We start from the raw sequence: 21,371 nt of genomic DNA on the forward strand, positions 1-21,371 counted from the left end.
GGGGGGGGGGATTTTCTAAATATTTCATTACTTTACTTTATTAATTTGATATGTAGGTGTAATTAAATTTTATTACCTACTAAGATGATTAGTTTACGTAAGTTGATTTTTTTGTACATTGGAAAATTGTTTGGGCCATGTTTTCTGTACATTGGTAAAAAATTCTGTTGGGCCATTTTTTTGTTTTTGTTTGAGCCATTATTTTTGTTTTTTGTGTGGGCCATTATTTTTTCTGTACATTGGTAAATTGTTTGGGCCATTTTTTTTGTTTTTCAGCCTTTTTCAATTAATAATTGGGCTATGACTTATTTTATTTGGTTTGTATAGTATGAGATTTTAGTTTAATTTGAGTTGTGGTGTTATATTTATTGGGCTATGTATTTTTGTTGTGGCCTGTTTTATTTAATATCCTATTTTAATTCAATAGTATACAAGAAATAAATATTCAATTGTTTGGTAGAGATAAAGATTGACGGAGATTGTAGTATTGGATTCGTTTGGTCAAGGTTTTTCTTTGGGAATTATTTGGAGTTCTTTTATGGCAAACTATAAAATGTTAGTTGTGTTAAGTATTTTATTTTTTAGCATGATCATATTAGTTAATTACTCCCTCCGTCCCACAAAGATTGTCTTATTTTTTCATTTTGCTTTATATTTTGTAGGTGATGTGTGTGGATCATTTGAAAGTCCTATTGTTATAAGTGATGATGTTCTTGATGAAAGCAATCGGTCTATTGTCAATGAGAGCTCTTTCGATTCATCCAATTTAAATGAAGATGGAGGTAATTTTTTTATTGTAGCTTGGTTACTTTTTTTTAATTTCTTATTTTCTTGATTAAATATTTCAAATTATATCAGTTTTTTATTTATGTTTTACTAACATTTTTTTATATAGAATTTTGGGATATTGGTGATCCTTCGTATATGTGTTCACATTGTGGGGCAATATTTTGGTATGAGGAACGTCTTGGCAAACCAAGTAAGCCTACTAATCCAAGATATTCGGGTTGCCGTATGAATGGAAACATTGAGATTCCTAAATTGACTTCTCCACCTGACGTTTTGCACCAATTAATGTTCTCTAATGACGCCAAAAGTAGTCACTATTTGAAAAATATTCGTTCATATAATTCGATGTTTGGGTTTACCTCCATGGGAGGTAAAGTTGATAATAGTGTGAACACCGGTGGTGGTCCTCCTATATTTCGTTTACACGGGCAAAATTACCACTTAATTGGCAGTTTACTACCATTAGATGGTTGCGAACCGAAGTTTGCCCAGTTATATGTGTATGATACGGACAATGAGATCAATTACAGAATAACGTCCGTGAGGTAAATAGTTTTCATTTTTTAACACATTACTTTTATATTTTTTTGTTAAAAAATAAATTAGTATTTTTTATTTGTACAGGCAAAGGGATGCTGTGAATAATCTTCATTCAGAGATTGTTAGTGATTTGCAACATATGTTGGATGAAGAAAATGTGTTAGTAAAGTCTTTTCGTATGGCCAAAGAAAAGATTGGGCATGAAAATCAACCCAATGTAAGTTTGAGGTTGCTTGGTAAGAGAGGTAGGGATGGAAGAACTCATAACCTACCTTCTGTTTCTGAGGTTGCTATGCTTGTCGTTGGGGATTTTGATGAAGCTTTGGGTGACAGAGATATTGTTGTTGTAAAGAAGTCAGGGCAGTTGCAGCGCATTAGTGAACTGCATCCTTCTTATCTTCCACTTCAGTATCCACTTTTGTTTCCTTACGGGGAGGATGGTTATAAAGAAGATATTGGATTTTCTAGAAATTCTTCTTCTTCGTCGACCCATAGGAAAAGTATTAGTCCTAAAGAATTTTTTGCGTTTCGCTTACATGAAAGAACTTCTGAGTATTCTATTCTTTTATTTGGAAGGAGATTGTTTCAACAGTTTGTCGTTGATGCCTATACGATGATTGAGACCGGTCGTCTTACTTTTGTACGAACCCATCAGAAAAGGTTGCGGGCTGAATTGTATAGTGGTTTAGCGGAAGCTGTTCTTCGTGGTGAGACGGATGGTTCAAGGCATGGGAAACGAATTATCTTGCCTTCCAGTTTTGTTGGTGGAGCTCGATATATGGTTCAGAATTATCAAGATGCTATGGCGATCTGTAGGTAGATTGGTTATCCAAATTTGTTTATTACCTTTACGTGCAATCCTAAGTGGCCAGAGATATGTCGATATCTTGCATCTAAGGGTTTGAAATCAGATGATCGTCCAGATATTATTCGTAGGATCTTTAAAGTCAAGTTGGATAATTTGATAAGAGATCTTAAGAGTAAAAAAGTATTTGGAGCTGTGAAAGCAGGTGTGTTTGAGCATTCTTTATCTAAATAATGACATTGGTTTATAATTTTTTTGTTAGTTGTTTATGAAAAATAATTTAAATCCATAAATTGTTTTGTGCAGTTGTGTACACGGTTGAGTTTCAGAAACGTGGATTGCCTCATGCCCATATTTTGTTGTTTTTAAGCAATGAGGACAAACATCCTAAGCCTCAACGCATTGATGAGATAATTTCAGCTGAACTTCCCGACCAAGTAACTGATCCTCACTATCATGAGTATGTTAAAGAATTCATGACGCATGGGCCGTGTGGTGTTGTTCGAAAATCATCTCCTTGCATGCTCAACGGACGTTGCTCGAAATATTTTCCCAAGAAATATCTCGCGGCCACAAACATTGATGATGATGGCTATCCTGCTTATAGACGTAGAGATAATGGTCGTGTTGTTATGAAGGATGGTGTGCCCTTAGATAATAGATATGTTGTTCCACACAATCGTTTTCTTCTTATGAAGTATAGCGGTCATGTCAACGTTGAGTGGTGCAATCAGTCGCAATCTATTAAGTATTTGTTTAAGTATATAAATAAGGGTTATGACCGTGTGACAACTTCTTTTTTCCAATCTGGTGCGGATGGTGCTGAACGATGTATTGATGAAGTAAGTTTGTACTACGATTGTAGGTATATATCGTCTTGTGAAGCTGCTTGGAGAATATTTGGATTTGAAATTCAATACAAGGATCCTCCTGTTGAAAGATTGAGTTTTCATCTTCCAGAGCAACAACATGTTATTTTTGATGAAGCTGATGACTTGGAAACTGTTTTGAATCGTAAGACAATTCATGAAAGTAAGTTCTTGGCTTGGATGGAAGCAAATAAGATATATTCCCAAGGTAGGGATCTCACTTATGGTGAATTTCCGACGAAGTTTGTATGGAAGAAGAATCACTGGGAACCTAGGAAACAAAGATATTCGATTGGAAGGTTGTTTTATGTTGCTCCTGGTTCTGGTGATATGTATTATCTCAGATGTTTGTTGAATATTGTTAAAGGAGCTTCTTCATATGAAGACATCACATGTGTTAATGGTGTTCAGTATGATACATTTAGAGATGCTTGCTTTGCTTTAGGATTGTTGGATGATGATAAGGAATATGTTGATGGAATTGTAGAGGCTTCTTTTTGGGCCTCAGCTCACTCTTTGAGATTGCTCTTTGTGAGTTTGTTAACATCGGAATCTATTTCACGCCCGGACTTTGTTTGGCGAAGTTGTTGGAAATATTTGTCTGAAGATGTTCTTTATAACCGCCGGAAATTAACAAATTATCCTGGTAAGTTATTTTTTAAATTATTTTCATTGCATGTTTATTATGTTATTTGTTATTAATTTCAATTTATAATATAAGTTTAATTCTAACAACGTATTCTTAACTACTATAGGTATGATCTTGAGTGATGATGAAATTCAGAATTTTGCATTGGCAGAGATTGAGAAATTGTTGCAGAATCTTGGCAAAACTTTGCGTGATTTCCATGGTTTGCCGTATCCTGATAATCAGTATTTTGAATCAAGTGAAAATAGACTGATTATTGATGAGTTGTGTTATGATCGTGAATGTTTAGCAAGGGAATATTTGGAATTTATCTCCAAATTCACTGATGAACAACTTTGTGTGCATGACACTATAATGTCGTCTGTGCATTCTAATGATGGAGGAATATTTTTTGTTTATGGCTATGGAGGTACTGGGAAAACGTTCATTTGGAGATCATTGTCTGCAGGGATTCGTTCGAAGGGCGATATTGTTTTAAATGTAGCGTCCAGTGGCATAGCTTCTTTATTATTGCCTGGTGGTAGAACAGCTCATTCTCGGTTTAAAATTCCCATTAATGTGAATGAAGATTCTATGTGCAATATTAAACCAGGCGGTGCACTTGCTGAGTTGATTGTGAGAGCTAAGCTTATTATATGGGATGAAGCTCCGATGATTCATAAACATTGCATAGAAGCCGTGGATAGAACTTTAAGAGATATTATGCGTGTATGCAATGAGGTAAATAGTAACAAACCGTTTGGTGGTAAAACTGTTGTTTTTGGTGGTGACTTTAGACAAATCTTACCAGTTGTTCCTAAAGGCAGTCGTCAAGATGTTGTGAATGCTACCATTAACTCATCTTATCTTTGGAAGAGTTGCACAGTTTTAAGGCTGACCAAAAATATGAGGCTTTTGAATGTTGAAAATGTTGATGAAGCCTCTAAATTAAAGGAATTTTCCTCTTGGGTTGCTTCTATTGGAGATGGTGTTATTGGTGGTCCAAATGATGGTGAAGTGTGTATTCAACTTCCTAGAGACATTGTTTTGTCAAATTCTGGTGATCCTCTTAGAACCATTGTTTCATATGTCTATCCTTCTTACATGAATCCTGAAGAATTGATTAGTTGTTTGCATGGTCGTGCTATACTTGCTCCTACTTTGGAGGTAGTTGACGAGGTTAACCAATTCATGATTTCTTTGGATCAGTCTCAAGGTCGAGTTTACTTTAGTTCTGATAGTATTTCAAACTCTGACTCCACATCAAATGATCTTGCTGAGATACAGTCTGTTGAGTTTTTAAATAATTTGAAGTGTTCTGGTACACCTAACCATGAATTGTTGCTGAAAGTTGGTACTCCTGTGATGTTGTTGAGGAACATAGACATGTCAAACGGGTTGTGTAATGGCACAAGATTGATAATTACACGATTAGGTGATTATGTGTTAGAGGGACAGGTATTGGGTGGCCATAATATTGGTCATAAAGTGTTGATTCCTCGAATGTCCTTAATACCATCTGATCCGAGATTGCCTTTCTAGTTCCAAAGAAGACAATTTCCTTTGGCTGTGTCGTATGCAATGACCATTAACAAGAGTCAGGGTCAATCACTCTCTCATGTTGGATTATTTTTGAGAAAACCTGTTTTCAATCATGGACAGCTGTATGTTGCTATATCAAGAGTCACAAGTCGTGAAGGTTTGAAGATTTTGGTGTGTAAAGATGAAGAAGATGAAGGCAATGGTGATTCTACTGTTAACATTGTTTATAAAGAAGTTTTTCAAAACTTATGAACTATTGGATTGTTGATATTTGCATAATTTCCTATTTATGAATTTTTGTTTTTTTAATGAACTTATTTTAGTATTCATTTATGTATAATGTATGTATATAAGTATCATTATCTCATCTTTATTCTGTATTATATTTTATTTAGTCCACTCATATATGCGTTTCAAATTCAAAAAAATTTATTTGTTCATTGGAAATAGACACTTATTCATAGACACTTATTCATTTGTCTTCATATTTACAATGTGCTTTTTATTAGATATTTATTCTCCGTCTGCAAGCATAATTACAATATTTGTCAACGTTGTTTTTTAAATTCATTTATCTTAGAATTTTTTACAAGTTTTATGGCCCGTGCATAGCACGGTTGGTAAAACTAGTTCTAGTTAAACTAGGAAACATATTCCATAAGGAAATATCTTTTAAGGAATAAATCTATCACAAGGAAGTATACTTCAAGGAAACAAATCCTAAACATGGTAGGAGATATTTTAGGCTCCATATTTAACAATTATTAGATAGATCGTTTTAGTTGCTATGAGGGGGTAAAGGACGAATGTCTTTTAAAATCGTTTTATTTTATACGAGAGGTAAAATATACTTTTAATATATCGTAAATTTGTTGAAATAACTTATTTCGTATATATGTTAATAGGAAATGAATTGTAATAACTCTTTTGGATCTAAGATTAACTCAAAGCAGAATTTGCTTTGTTTCGTGTCACCTATACAAAACCCTATCTAGATTTAGATCATTGGTTCATCCATCACAACAAACTTGAGAGTGAAATTGTATATCCAGTCTATAGTTTCTTTATTTAAATAAAAGAATAATCAAATACTATTGACAGAACATGTACGCGAAGGCTGTTTAATAGAAAAATTTATAACCTCTATATAACTGAAGTTAGAACAATCGTAGTTACATAGGGAAATTAATTCTAAATAAAATGGATGTGCTGTGAGTAAATTAAATAAAAATAGAGCCACTGTGGTAAGAAGGTGTAAATTGATAATGAAATTCTCACCAAAAGTCTAAGGTTTAAGTCCACGTTACAACTTTAAATTTCAATTAATTTTTCTATAATAAAAAATAAAAAGTTAAAATTGGTTAATGTTAGTGTTTTAAGCCCATCAAATCAATCAAATGCACCTAATTTAGATTATGCTATACTTTGGACTTGGGCTTGTAGACTTTTGGGTGGTTTGGAGTGGGCCCTATAACTGAAAATGACTGATTCGATTGATTATTTTTAATTTGAAAATAAATCGTCCCACTTGACTTCTCTTTTATTCACTTTTTTTTATGATTTAGAAAACTTATTTTCAATGGTAGAATGGGTTCTACCTCCTAATATTTTTTAAAGAAAATGAACCATGAAAATAAAAGGTGATGCGAATCAATCCTCAAAACGTTTGGAATATTAACACAGGCTTGTATTTTTTTTACAGCAAAATTACCTTTTATTTTATGTGGTATCAGGGGCGGACACACGTGAGAAGAGGGTAGGGTGGGGCTTAAGCCCTTACCCAATAATTTTTTTTTATGTTTTTATTTTGTAATTTTTTTGAAATTTTTGAATATTATCTACTTAGCCCTTACAAAACCAGTACCTATGAAGACTAAATCATTGGAAATTGTTGATGAGTGGGGCTGAATCTGAAATTCTGAAAATAGGTGAAAGAAAGTAACAATGGTGGTAATGGTCTGAGGAGGAAGATATACAACATTTTTTTATGAAAATTATTTATTTGAGTTTGAATTGTTTACATTGAATGTTTTTCATGTAATTGATACCTAACAAATTCAGAATGTTTAGTTGTTATAATTTAATAGATGAAATATATTTTTTGTTCGCAAACTTTGCCAAACTAATATTTTTGGTTTGTAAACTTTGAAAACATCTTTTGAGACCGGTCCACTTTAACTTAATACTCATTTAAGCTACTTTTTTTTTACTATTTCAAATTTTTTTGGTATAAAAATACCCCCAAGACCATGAAAAATAGAGCGAGTATCATTTACAACATAGCCCTTACTGAAACAAAATTCTGCGTCCACCCATGTGTGGTATGTCTAAGTTATTTCATATAAGCATAATGTGGAATTAATAACTGGAGTATTAGGATACGATAAAAAAAAAAAGGTTGTTTTTGCTACTGTGATTACACCACGCGCGACTTGCTCTATATTGAAAATTTGAAAAAGGAAGATAAAAGATAGTAATTTGTTTTCGAATCAATCATTTTAACAAATGTTTAATAATATTCTTAAATTTAACCCTATCCCCTCCACTAGCTTGGCTAATACTTTAGGGAGGGCAGGGCCCAAATTGCCTAACATCATGTCATCACCCACAATGTACAATTAAAATCATTTCACACTTATAAATGAGTCGACCATAAAAGATAGCATAATTACAACGAAAAGTATAATAATTAAAATTTGACAAAATTAAAACCGATATTAGTTTAAATTAATTTAAATTTTTAAAAACGGCTAAAAAGACAAAATATTAAAAAAACAAGAATATAATTAAAAATTCGAATTACATATTCTATTAGGTGCTGTGCAATAATGTATACGCTCGTTATTGTGCACTATAATGTATATATATACACTCTTTGTTATTTACACATATTCGCAATTCTATTGCAGTTTAAAATAAATCACAATTCTCATGTCGACTAGCTTACACAATAATGACCTGTCCAGCATCTAAGTTTGTCCTTTTCTTTCTTCAATTTTGGTGATGTGAAATTTTTTGTCCTTGTGAATTGCATAAAGATTTTGAAATTTTATCAAACTAAAACAGACATACCTATATGCATAATAATGTTAACTAAGATAACACAATTGAATTAACTAAGATAACACAATCAATGACTCAGACATACCTATATGCATATATCAATGGGTTCAATATGTACATTTTAGTGTTTCCAGAATAATGTTATCAATATACATACATTTTCTCTGTAAAAAATCTGTAACTTTGAAAAAAGTTCAATTTATATCTTGCTTGATAAAATATGGTGATAGAATGATGAGCCGGGTTTGCAAATAAGCACTGTTCCTCGTAGTCGAGGCGCTTTTGCTCTGTCGAATATCGGAAAAAATTGAACAACCACTACAATGGTGAGACGCGGATGAACTGACTCATCGTATCATGTCTATTGTCTAGATTATTTTAACCCTACATTTATGATTTAACTATACAATCTCAATTCTTACCAATTAATATGTGAGTAGACATATATCTAGGGATGTCAGTGTAGCCCGCAACCCGTGGGCTGGCCCGAATAACCCGCCAAATTTATAGGGTTAGGGCCGGAAATTTCTAGCCCGATAAAATCAAAACCCGATTAGCCCGCACCCGATTAACCCGCAACCCGTTAGGGCCAGACCCGAAAACCCGATGGGCTGGCCCGAAAACCCGATAAAATTTCTATTATTCAATATTTTTACTTATAATTCGACACTTCATTGATTAATTTTATAATATATATAACTAAAAAATAGCTTTCAATTTTATATTAAATATATAAATTATATATTAAATTTTTTATTAATATAAAAATTGATAAATAAATTTAAAACTTTAAAATCACTAAAAAATATTTAAATTTCTAAAACATGCATTAAAGTTTCACAAAATATCTCAAATATTAGTATTTGATCATGTTTAAGCATATATCTCAAATATCTCATAATTAAATATTTTATATTTAATAAATATAACTATTTTCATCATTATTTATTGGATTGATCGCACGTTAATTTTATCGATAGCAACCCGATTAACCCGTTGGGCTAGACCGAAACCCGAGCTTTTAAGGTTAGGGTTGAACTTTTATAACCCGAAAGAAATCACAACCCGATTAGCCCGCACCCGATTGACCCGCAACCCGAGCGGGTTGGCCCGAAACCCGATGGGCCGGCCCGATTGACATCCCTACATATATCCATGCAATAGTTCATTTCAAAATTTTTGAGCCGTGTAACCAATAAAACTTTGAGCAATTCATGCAGGATGTAGGTTCATGTTTCTTCACGTGGGAAAAAGGATATCTTGTCTGACTTTTTTGCCCATTGTTTTGTAATAACAATAATAAATAAGTGAAACTCTCCTAGACATAACAGTTTTCTGAGCTAGTAATAATACTAATAATAACTCTAAAACTTGAAACAAAATATATAGCCAGTTTAGTAGTACTACATATATCTAGAGTTAGTTTTTCCTACCTTCTTAAAAGCTAAGATTTTAAAAGTGTCATCCCTTCCTGCGACATAAATCTTTGAAATTTTCATTATTCCAATTGTCGATGTGTTTCCACTTTCTACATCTTCAGATTGATGTGCTTCATGGAAAAAGTCATGCAAGTAGGAAAATTTTGATGCCGTGTTAGGTAACATTTTCCGATCCAAATTATAGTATGTATTCATTCTTAATATATTTTGGTAGAATAGATGCATATATACATATGTTGTAGGGCCATGATGATCTCCTAAAAATCACCCTTAAAATAAGAACTAAGAATTAATACCATCCATTAGATTTTATAATCTAATTGCAATCATTCATGCTATGTGTAAAAAAACATGGATTAATGTGTCCGGTCAATGGTTTTGACCAAACAATAAATGTGACGAGACATTTAATTTTGTGAAATTAAATGATATAGCGTCGATCTACATTTTACGTAGATAAACGTAGTATATTCACTTTCTCTAATCCGATTTCCGGTGAGTGAGAAATAGTGGATTAAAGTTGGGCATAATTAGCTTTTAATTAAAGCTTGGAGCATGTGCTTAGGGAATAATTAACTTGTATTTGAGTCTGATAGGTTTGTCTTGTATAAGTTTGGAAAATCCATCGGAAAAGGTTATGTAACCGACGGGCTTTTCAAGCTTAGTGTAGCAACTCGCAGTGTTGCAAAGCCTTTGGCCAATAATAATAAAGCATCTACTTCCTCTTATTTGACCGAGTCTTCAAATTTGTGGCATTGTAGATTGAGACATGTAAATTCAAAAGCCATTAAAAGATTAGTGAATTTAGATTTACTAAAGGCTAATGAAGTGGATAATCAAGATAAATGTGAAATTTGTCTTGAAGCAAAAATGACTAAGTTGTCGTTTCATTCGGTTGAACGAAGCACAAAACCCCTTGAATTAATTCACACGGATGTATGTGATTTAAAGATGGTGCAAACTAGAGGTGGTAAAAAGTACTTTATCACTTTCATAGATGATTGCACAAGGTATTGCTACATCTATCTTTTAAGAAGTAAAGATGAAGCAATAGAAGCGTTCAAAAATTATAAGAACGAGGTTGAGAATCAACTTGGTTGTAAAATCAAAATGATTCGAAGCGATAGAGGAGGAGAATATGTAGCCCCGTTTGAAGAGTTATGCAACGCAAGTGGTATAATTCATCAAACAACTGGTCCATATTCACCACAATCTAATGGTGTTGCAGAACGCAAAAATCGTACTCTAAAAGAGATGATGAATGCACTGCTTCTAACTTCAGGATTACCACATAACATGTGGGGGGAAGCTGTTTTGACAGCCAACTATATCTTGAATAAGATCCCTTTCAAAGGAAAAGATGTTACTCCTTATGAGTTGTGGAAGGGAAGGAAGCCATCCTACAAATACCTCAAAGTGTGGGGGTGTTTGGCAAAGGTGATGGTTCCTCCGCCCAAAGAAGTTACAATCGGACCTAAAACGGTTGATTGTATCTTCATTGGATATGCACTTAACAGTAGTGCCTATCGATTTGTTGTTCACAAGTCTGAAATATCGACTATAACAGTAGGGACAACAATTGAGTCAAGGAATGCCGTATTTCTCGAAAATACATTTCCTTGCAAAGACAAAGACAAAGTCGTAACCAATTCTGAGACAAGAATTGAGGAAGAACCCACTAGTTCTAAACCAGTGGAGATTGAGGCCACTAGTTCTAAATCAGCGGATGAGGAACCTGAATCGCGCAAGCGTGCAAGGCCCGATCCAAATGATACAACACTAAGACGTGGTAGTAGGGTCAGAACACCAAAAACATTTGGTCCTGACTACATTGCTTTTATGTTAGATGAAGAACCCACATCTATAAAAGTAGCCTTCGATGGCCCAGACGGGTTGCATTGGAAAGAAGCTGTTCAAAGCGAAATTGATTCAATTTTGCTAAACCACACGTGGGTGTTGGTTGATTTACCCGAAGGTGCTAAACCTTTAGGATGTAAATGGGTCCTTAAAAGAAAGTTTAAGGCCGATGGAACAGTGGATAAATTTAAAGCCCGACTAGTAGTAAAGGGTTTTAAACAAAAGGAAGGACATGACTTCTTCGATACCTATTCACCTGTAACAAGGATTACATCTATCCGGGTGCTTCTCGCTATTGCTGTATTGCACAATCTTGAGATTCATCAAATGGATGTAAAGACCGCGTTTCTAAATGGTGAACTAGAAGATGAAATCTATATGGAACAACCCGAAGGGTTTGTAGTACCTGGACAAGAGAAAAAGGTATGCAAACTCGTAAAGTCCCTATATGGATTGAAACAAGCGTCGTTGCAATGGCACTTGAAGTTTGATAATGTGATGTTATCAAATGGGTTTAAAATCAACGAGTGTGACAAGTGTGTCTACATCAAGAGCACTAATAACGGGCATGTTATAGTGTGTCTATATGTTGATGATATGTTAATCTTGGGTAGCAACACTCAAGTAATTAACAATACAAATGTCATGTTAAAGAGAAACTTTGACATGAAAGACATGGGTCTAGCCGATGTAATTCTTGGAATGAAGATTCTAAGGACGAATGATGGAATCATCTTAACACAATCACATTATGTTGAGAAGATATTGAATAAATTCAAAGCCTATGATGGCGCGCCGGTTAAGACTCCAATTGAACTCGACGTTCACTTGAGCAAGAACAAAGGCGAGCCCGTTGCACAAGAAGAGTATGCACGGGTCATTGGGTGCATTATGTACTTGACTAATTGCACTCGACCGGATATTGCTTGTGCCGTGAACAAGTTGAGTCGTTACACGAGCAATCCAAGCAAAGAGCATTGGAGAGCTCTTGTGAGGGTTTTGAGATATTTAAAACATACTCAAAATCATGGGCTACACTTCTCGAGATACCCCCGGTACTTGAAGGGTACTGTGATGCCAACTGGATATCCGATAATAGAGACTCACTTTCAACAAGTGGATACGTCTTTACTATTGGGGGTGGTGCTGTATCGTGGAAATCCACAAAACAGACATGTATAGCCCGATCAACAATGGAATCGGAGTTCATTGCCTTGGATAAGGCAGGTGAGGAAGCCGAGTGGCTTAAGAACTTTCTAGAAGACATTCCATGTTGGTCTAAACCAGTGCCACCAGTGCTAATCCACTGCGATAGCCAAGCGGCTATTGGAAGGGCAAACAATGGTTTCTATAACGGCAAGTCTCGACACATACGTCGACGACATAACACCGTGAGACATTTGATCACAACTGGCGTGATTACAATTGACTATGTGAAGTCAATAGATAATCTAGCGGATCCGCTAACCAAAGGGTTAAACCGTGATCAAATGAATAAGTTGCTAGAGGGAATGGGTTTGAAATCCACAAACTAAAGAATTGTCATAGTGGTAACCCAACCATGATGACTGGAGATCCCAAGAACTTGGTTCAAAGGGACAACTAAGCTATGAGAGTTCATGAGAAACACTCAACTATATCTATTCCCTAAGAGCAATAGAGTGTTGGAGAACTTGCCTAGTGGTAAAGGCTAAGTCTATGACTTTTAATGGTTCTTAAAGACCTCAAAGAGATGGAGTTCTCAAAGAGACCAAGTATGGCAAGGTACTTGACTAAGAATCACCTATGTAAGTGTGAAGTGTGGTCGCTTCATAAAAACGTACTTATGAATCCAAAGTGGTGTCCAAGACCGCAATGGACACAAAACGTGAGAACGGATGAGGTTGAGGTGTTTAAGCGTTAACACCGTTGTCTCGGTGCACGCCGTGGGGGATTAGTTCAAAGCATCGCGCTACTAAGCCGCCTGTGTATCCGATGGTGTCGACTATGGAGGGTTCAAAGTCAACAACTACCTATCCTTATGCTTATATACCTCTCGAGGGTTGAGCTTGTGTCTGCATGCATATGCATTCGGCTATTTTCACTCATGTGGGGGATTGTAAAAAATCATGGATTAATGTGTCCGGTCAATGGTTTTGACCAAACAATAAATGTGACGAGACATTTAATTTTGTGAAATTAAATGATATAGCGTCGATCTACATTTTACGTAGATAAACGTAGTATATTCACTTTCTCTAATCCGATTTCCGGTGAGTGAGAAATAGTGGATTAAAGTTGGGCATAATTAGCTTTTAATTAAAGCTTGGAGCATGTGCTTAGGGAATAATTAACTAGTGTTAATTATCCCACATTGGAAGACTACTACATCTTTTAATGTGTTTAAATTAAGTGACTTTATGTTACTTAATAATTATAGTGATCAAGATGGGTGGAAAAGCCCACACGCGCGCGCCGCCGCCGCCGCCCGCCCCGCCCGAGCCCGTGCTCGTGCTCGTGGGCACGGGCCTCGGGCCCGATCTCGATCTTGGGCTTGGGTTTGGGCTTGGACTTGGATCTTGGCAATTGGTCTTTGGGTGGTCTTTGGGCTTGGGGCTTGGCCCAAACTATTCTTTTTGGACCACCGCCGAGTCAGCAATCCAAGTGGCTTGACACGTCGTCAAGCGAGGCACAGTCACGGCTGCCACGTGAGAAATCCACACGCTCCACATGCGAAAGGCACACGCCTGCCACTCGCTCGTAACCGACGTCGGTTACGATTCTGCCATGATGAGCCTTCATGGCTCGGTTGACCCTGCATGGTGGCTTGGCCTATAAATAGGCTAGCCATACCAATGCATTAGTACACTACACATCCAAGCATTCTGCATCATAAGCTCTCTCCCTCTCTCTGCATTGTTTTCTGTCGAAGCTCTGCCCTCTCCTCCATCCCGTTCGCCGGAGCTCTACTGATTGCGGTGCTGCATCAATAGAGACGTAGCCGTTTTACCTTTGGGGACGACACGCCAAACCGAAGAGCACTACCGGGGCGTATCTCGTCTTGCGGGAAGAGGCCTCCTCAACTCGGCTAATCATACTGGTTTAGTAGTTTCGATTATACGTTGTAATTTTAAGTTCAGTTCTTCCTTTTTCTTTCTTTTGGGTTGTATTACGCCCGGTGGTTATCTTTGTAATCCAGAAACCAACACTATGTAGCAGAATGATTTTTAATTATTTTAATGCAAAAAGAATATAGGTATCCACTAAAATAAATATATTATGCATGTTCAGTTTGAGAGATTAGATTTTCTGATTGTATCTTCGGTTCATATGATTGAAATTTACAACATAATATTAGATGAATAATGACATGATAAGGAATCATGGCTGCCTATCTCCACAAAATTAATCGAGCTTGAAATTAATGTTTTGTACAGTTTTATCGTTTATTTTTCAAAAGAATTCAAGCTCTTCACATTGAAGAGTTGTAAAGATTAGAGTATTTAAGTAAATCAGTTAAGTATGTGTAATGTACACAATCTATCATTCCAATCAAATAAATACTTTTACCAGGATTCAATATTTTACTTATATTCACATATTGTATCTCCCTATAAAATTGTCAAAACAACCGGATGACGCTATATAAAACCGATATAATGATCTACTACTATATGTTGGGTGACACATAAACATTACAACAAAAAAACTCGTTAAGGACGTTTTTAATGCAATTAAGGACACTAATTTATGTTTCTAAATATACAACCAACACTTTAAAAATTATCCTTAATGTCAGTGTCTCAATTAAAATTAGAGAATGCAAATATAAGCGTCCAAAAAAAACAAAAAAGATTAAGGTAATATGTCCTTAATTTAGAAACACTTTCTTTTGCGTCCTAAATTGTTGTTATTTTTTAAAAATTTTCTAACGCAAATAATTGCGTCTCGATTTTTGTATCCTTAAAAGTTACGTAAGTTTTTTGTAGTGAAAGTTGCTATATATGGCGTATACAGAGACATTGTGTATGGTATAGACTGATATTATACATGTATACAACAGTATGTATGTTGGTATTTATTGATTTTTAAAAATGTTGAAAAAAAATTATCTGAACACACAAAATCGAATATCGTTAGATTTATTATAAAATTACCTTTTATTTGTCATATAAGCTCTGAAGTTCGTAATTAGTCACCCTTTTTTTCTAATGGTTTATACCATTCCACGTATTTAAGATATGAATTTTTTTAAGGAGGCTGGTTCTTTGAATCATTCCACAATCTTATCGTTCTTTGATTATTATTATATCCTAGATTAGACATGACTTCTCTTTTAATATATGTTTCCCCGTTTGTCGGAAAAAGAGTTTAAGGTAAATTAATATTGTAGTTAAATTAAATCCATCGTAAAATAGATAATTAATCCTTCTATAGTCAAATAATCCTACGATCTCGCCTCATACATAATGCATATATACAACTACTCATCTCCTATACTAGCTAGTACAATCGCTACTTGTAAGTTTATGTATATATATTGGAAAAAGGTGACATATTAAAAAACGCATGCAAACTACTCCCTTTGTTCTGTTCTGAGGTAGTGGATGCGTTTCTTTTCGGCGCGATTTAAGAAAAATTGTGTTAAGTGAGTTAAGTAAAGGAAGAATAAAGTAGGAAATGAAATATGAAGAGAGATTAAAGTAAGTGAGAAGAAATGTGTTGCCTTTTACAAAAAAGGGAAATGACCTTACTACTATGGAATGTACCAAAATGACTTCACTACTATGAAACAGAGGTAGTATAAGATTAAAACTGAAACACATAATACACCATATACACACTTTAGTAATTACCAAAGCATAGTCAATTCTTTACATACATATAGTTGATGTATCATTTCATCATATACACAACATGCATATGCATTTTCATATACAAACACTTTAGTAGTAATTACCAAAGTTTAAGTCAATTTTGTACATACATATGATATATGCATTTTCATATACACACATAGTGATAGTATATTAGATGCCTCCATGATCTTGACCTTTCCCAGTCCAATAATCCGTACTATTCGGGTCAGCATAACCCGACCCGCTTCCTCTCGGATCATCCGCAGGGGCTCCGGTTCCGCTAGCGAAGCGCATGATGTCAGCATTGGATGTACCACTATATGTTGCGTGACACATAAACATTACAACAAAAAAAACTCGTTAAGGACGTTTTTAATGCAATTAAGGACACTAATTTATGTTTCTAAATATACAACCAACACTTCAAAAATTGTCCATAATGTCAGTGTCTCAATTAAAATTAGAGAATGCAAATATAAACGTCAAAAAAACAAAAAAAATTAAGGTAATATGTCCTTAATTTAGAAACACTTTCTTTTGCGTCCTAAATTGTTGTTATTTTTTAAAATTTTCTAAATTTGTGTCTCGATTTTTGTATCCTTAAAAGTGACATAAGTTTTTTGTAGTGAAAGTTGCTATATATGGCGTATACAGAGACATAGACATTGTGTATGGTATAGACTGATATTATACATGTATACAACAGTATACATAGATATGTTGGTATTTATTGATTTTTAAAAAATGTCAAAAAAAATTTATCTGAACACACAAAATCGAATATCGTTTTTTTATCTGAACACACAAAATCGAATATCGTTAGATTTATTATAAAATTCCCTTTTATTTGTCATATAAGCTCTGAAGTTCTTAATTAGTCACCCTTTTAGAGCATCTCCAATGGCGGACGTCCGGTCGGACATCCGCGACGGGCGACCGGGACGTCCGCCATTGTGCCGTGGCAACTCGGATACGGACGTCCCGTATGGACGTCGGATGTCCTCGGACGTGTGGGCGACGGGTGGGCGGACGTCCGCCATTGTGGCGTGGGTCGGACGTCCGGTTTTTAAATTTTTTTTTAAACTCTATATATACGGCTCGTTGAACATCCGTGCATTTTTACAATTACAATTCCGTTACGTAATTACAATTCCGTTACGTAATTACAATTCCGTTACGTAATTAAATAATTGTGATTTTTTTTATTGCTGGAAGTCCTAGTGGGAAGGGCGATGGGAAGAGCGGATTGTGCAGGGGAAGTCCTAGTGACGTGGCAGTGGGATGGGAAGTCCTAGTGACGTGGCAGGAGGTGTTTTTGGGTAGTCCTAGTGGATGTCCGAGTGGGACATCCGTGCATTGGAGATGCTCTTATTCTAAAGGTTTATACCATTCCACGTATTTAAGATATGAATTTTTTTAAGGAGGCTGGTTCTTTGAATCATTCCACAATCTTATCGTTCTTTGATTATTATTATTTCCTAGATTAGACATGACTTCTCTTTTAATATATGTTTCCCCGTTTGTCGGAAAAAGAGTTCAAGGTAAATTAATATTGTAGTTAAATTAAATCCATCGTAAAATAGATAATTAATCCTTCTATCGTCAAATAATCCTACGATCTCGCCTCATACATAATGCATATATACAACTACTAATCTCCTATACTAGCTAGTACAATCGCTACTTGTAAGTTTATGTATATATACTGGAAAAAGGTGACATATTAAAAAACGCATGCAAACTATACTCCTTTTGTTTTGTTATGAGAAATGTGTTGACTTTTACTTAAAAGGGAAATGACCCCACTAATATGGAACGTACCAAAATGACTCCACTACTATAAATAGAGGTAGTATAAGATTAAAACTGAAACACATAATACACCATATACACACTTTAGTAATTACCAAAGCATAGTCAATATGTATCATTTCATCATATACACAACATGCATATGCATTTTCATATACAAACACTTTAGTAGTAATTACCAAAGCTTAGTCAATTATGTACATACATATGATATATGCATTTTCATATACACACATAGTGATAGTATATTAGATGCCTCCATGATCTTGACCTTTCCCAGTCCAATAATCCGTACTATTCGGGTCAGCATAACCCGACCCGCTTCCTCTCGGATCATCCGCAGGGGCTCCGGTTCCGCTAGCGAAGCGCATGATGTCAGCATTGGTGGCGTCGAGCTCTCTCTGAAGGGTGAAAATCTGGCGCTGGAGAATGGTGATGGCGCCGACGCAGCCGTAGACGGGGTTTTTCAGCCTAGCCTCGGCTTCGTAAGTCAGCGAGTTGACCGCTTCCTCGCGCTGGTAAGCCGGGATCTCGTTCAGCAGCTTGCTCACGTTGCTGGCGCCGAAGATTTTGTGGACTTTCACGAACTTCGTAGGCTCCTCCGGCGGGAAATATGGCGCGAAGATGCACCCGGAGAGGCATCTCCGCCGCAGGAATTTGCAGGCGGCGCACGGAGGGTTTGAGTAGCTGCTGCTCGAAGAAGAAGCCGCCATAATCTACACAATAAAGAGGGAACATTTTTTTTTGTCTGCGAATATAGCTAATAGATTCATGGTTTAAATTATTTATAAATAATCACATCGGTCTTCTGAAGCCAACATGATTATAAATTTTAAATTATTTATAAATAAAAAAAATACAAAAATAATAGCATCACGAAGAAATTGAAAACCATATGCTATCAGTGTATCTAATAAAAGCATGATCCAAACCAATTGGAATAATAACAAATGTATGTGTAATTCAAGATGATGTTTGTGTATTTAGGTTGAGATTTTGTGAAGTGTTAGGTTTTTTTTGAACCAAGTCTTTATAAAAAGTAGAATTTGACAGCTTGAATTTTTTATGAAATAAAATTATTTTTTAATTATTTTTTTAGAGGAAAAAAAGAACGTAAAAATTCCCCAGCCGCCATACTTTCTTCTATTGGAAAAATACTTGTGACTGATGAATGCAGCATCTGTTTATGATGCGATCAAATTGTGTGTACATGGCTAAAATATTCAGAATATTTATTGATCGGTTAATTACTATACTTTCTTCCGTTGATTAAGTACATAATTTAACAATACGATTGAAGTAGGACGCGTTTGTCTATAATATATAAGCGCCATATATGTGAATTTTCTTTTAATTATAATTTACCAGGAATAATTATGATCACATTGAAATTTGCAATCAATACATTTTCGATACACACAGAGAGAGAGAGTTTAGAGCATTCTGATCAGCATTAAAAAAACACTTAAGAAAGGAAAAATAATTGCCTCGAATAGTTGATGAAATTTTCAACAAATTTGTATTTGAGAACCTAAAAACTGCAATGAAAGAAAACGTTTTCAAATATATAAAAATTCATCCATGATTCTAATCAGTCTTTGTAATTTGACTTTAATACTAGTGAAAAAAGTTGTTAAGAAAATTATCCAAATGGGACAAACATAAATTGTGTGCATAGGAATTTCCAAAGAAAAATTGAGTGATGAGGATTAAGATACCAAACTAAAACTAATCAGCAAAATAGAAAGAAATAAATGGATCTAAAACTAGATTTGAAAGCTTGAACCTGCCTTGCTGGTACACACCTCCTTAGTTGGATCTCTCTCTTCTCTTGAAAAACCTATTCTTTTTTGGGAAAACAGCAGCTAGTTTATGTAGATCTTCGATCACCGAGCTGATATTTCAAATGAATATTCATTCTTAATTAATGTGTCAAACGAGAACTGTGTGTGTGTGTGTGTGCGTTTATATGAAGCTGAAGAGAAAATAGTACAAAGTGGGAAAACCCTAAAAGCGAATTGGAGACATATGGTTAAATACTTAAATATATGTATACCAATTATCTAAAGGTGAGGATCGTTTACATACATATATACATACAGAGAGTGTAAGGTATGAAGGAATCGATGCAAAAGCAAAAGCTACAAATATTAATAGTAATTAAACAACATAATGTTGAGGCTGACTCAATTCTCTTAATTAATAAACCAATGAATAGCTAAATGAATGGGGACAAATTTATTAAAAAAATATTAAAAAAAACGGCCGGTGAGTGTGAGATCTTTTAACAAATTTTTGAATCTGAATGGTTATAAAGTAATGATTTTTTTGTATAAAGTATTCTTGCCATAAAAATAAATTGTGTATACAAAGACTGAAAATAGTTTTATGTTCTCACAATATTTAGAGGGTTTCATTGTAACTCGCCCATTATTAACTAGACATTGAAAAGTAAATTAATCACGAGATGTTGTGATGAATTTACCTGATGCAAACTTTTTTTTTACTTGGATCTTACATATTGTTAGTAGTATATCTTTTAAAATAATATATGATAATTATTCGTAATTTAAAATAAAGTTTTGAAATGTATATGCATATTTTCAGATTTAATATTATTTTAAAATAATTCTTTAATTAGAGAGAAAATTGGATTATACTATATGTTCTTTCTAACTATTTATTTGTCCTTATTAATTTATTAATATAGTAACATTAGATATAACTATAGTGCATATAGCTCTCTCTATTTCAATTCTGTTTCAACTTTTTATTCTTATCCGTCAGTTGAACACGACAAAATATATGGAAAAAAGCATTCTTTTAAATGACTGATTAAATTAATTGGGAGCGTCAAAATATGACAAATGGAGAATTAGCCCCTCCCTACTCTATGAGGTCACATGGGATTTTCTATTTTTATGTTTTAACCATCCATATATTTGCAATGATAATTTTAATGTTACTTATATAAAGTCACACATGTTCGTGATATAATTCACAATTGTTTGTGATTACAATTAATGGGTTCATTTTACCAGCACATTAGTGCATAACAAAGACCATTTAATGACGTGCATAATAAAGATCAAGTAACATTCATTAGATTCAAAAATAAGTACTAGCAATCACATTTGTTAATAGAAGCAATATATAATATTAATATAATGTTAAAAGGATTCTAATAAT

At 34.5% G+C, this 21,371-nt stretch overlaps 2 protein-coding genes across 4 annotated transcripts; one reads left to right on the forward strand and one right to left on the reverse strand.

Annotated features, from left to right (window-relative positions):
* Window positions 1-84: 84 nt before the first annotated feature.
* LOC121804142 lies at window positions 85-5,425 on the forward strand. Its single transcript, XM_042203682.1, has 8 exons — window positions 85-97; window positions 663-782; window positions 896-1,334; window positions 1,414-2,141; window positions 2,241-2,339; window positions 2,441-3,649; window positions 3,759-5,089; window positions 5,174-5,425. The coding sequence occupies exons 1-8, from the start codon at window positions 85-87 to the stop codon at window positions 5,423-5,425; spliced, it is 4,191 nt and encodes a 1,396-aa protein (XP_042059616.1).
* A 10,869-nt stretch (window positions 5,426-16,294) lies between these two features.
* LOC121802630 (LOB domain-containing protein 25-like) lies at window positions 16,295-20,268 on the reverse strand. 3 transcript variants are annotated; one of them, XM_042202311.1, is made up of 3 exons: window positions 19,970-20,268; window positions 18,557-18,898; window positions 16,295-16,667 (listed from the first exon to the last, which is right to left on the reverse strand). In XM_042202311.1, exons 2-3 carry the CDS (start codon window positions 18,893-18,895, stop codon window positions 16,542-16,544), a joined length of 465 nt encoding a protein of 154 aa, XP_042058245.1. In that variant the 5' UTR covers window positions 18,896-18,898; window positions 19,970-20,268; the 3' UTR covers window positions 16,295-16,541. The 3 variants fall into 3 exon arrangements, with proteins under 3 accessions (XP_042058245.1, XP_042058244.1, XP_042058243.1); XM_042202310.1 differs by having other exon boundaries at window positions 19,988-20,267; XM_042202309.1 differs by having other exon boundaries at window positions 19,973-20,266.
* Window positions 20,269-21,371: the final 1,103 nt, after the last annotated feature.

The sequence above is a fragment of the Salvia splendens genome, chromosome 5, assembly GCF_004379255.2.
Source record: "Salvia splendens isolate huo1 chromosome 5, SspV2, whole genome shotgun sequence".
In the NCBI taxonomy this organism is placed as follows: Eukaryota; Viridiplantae; Streptophyta; class Magnoliopsida; order Lamiales; family Lamiaceae; genus Salvia; species Salvia splendens.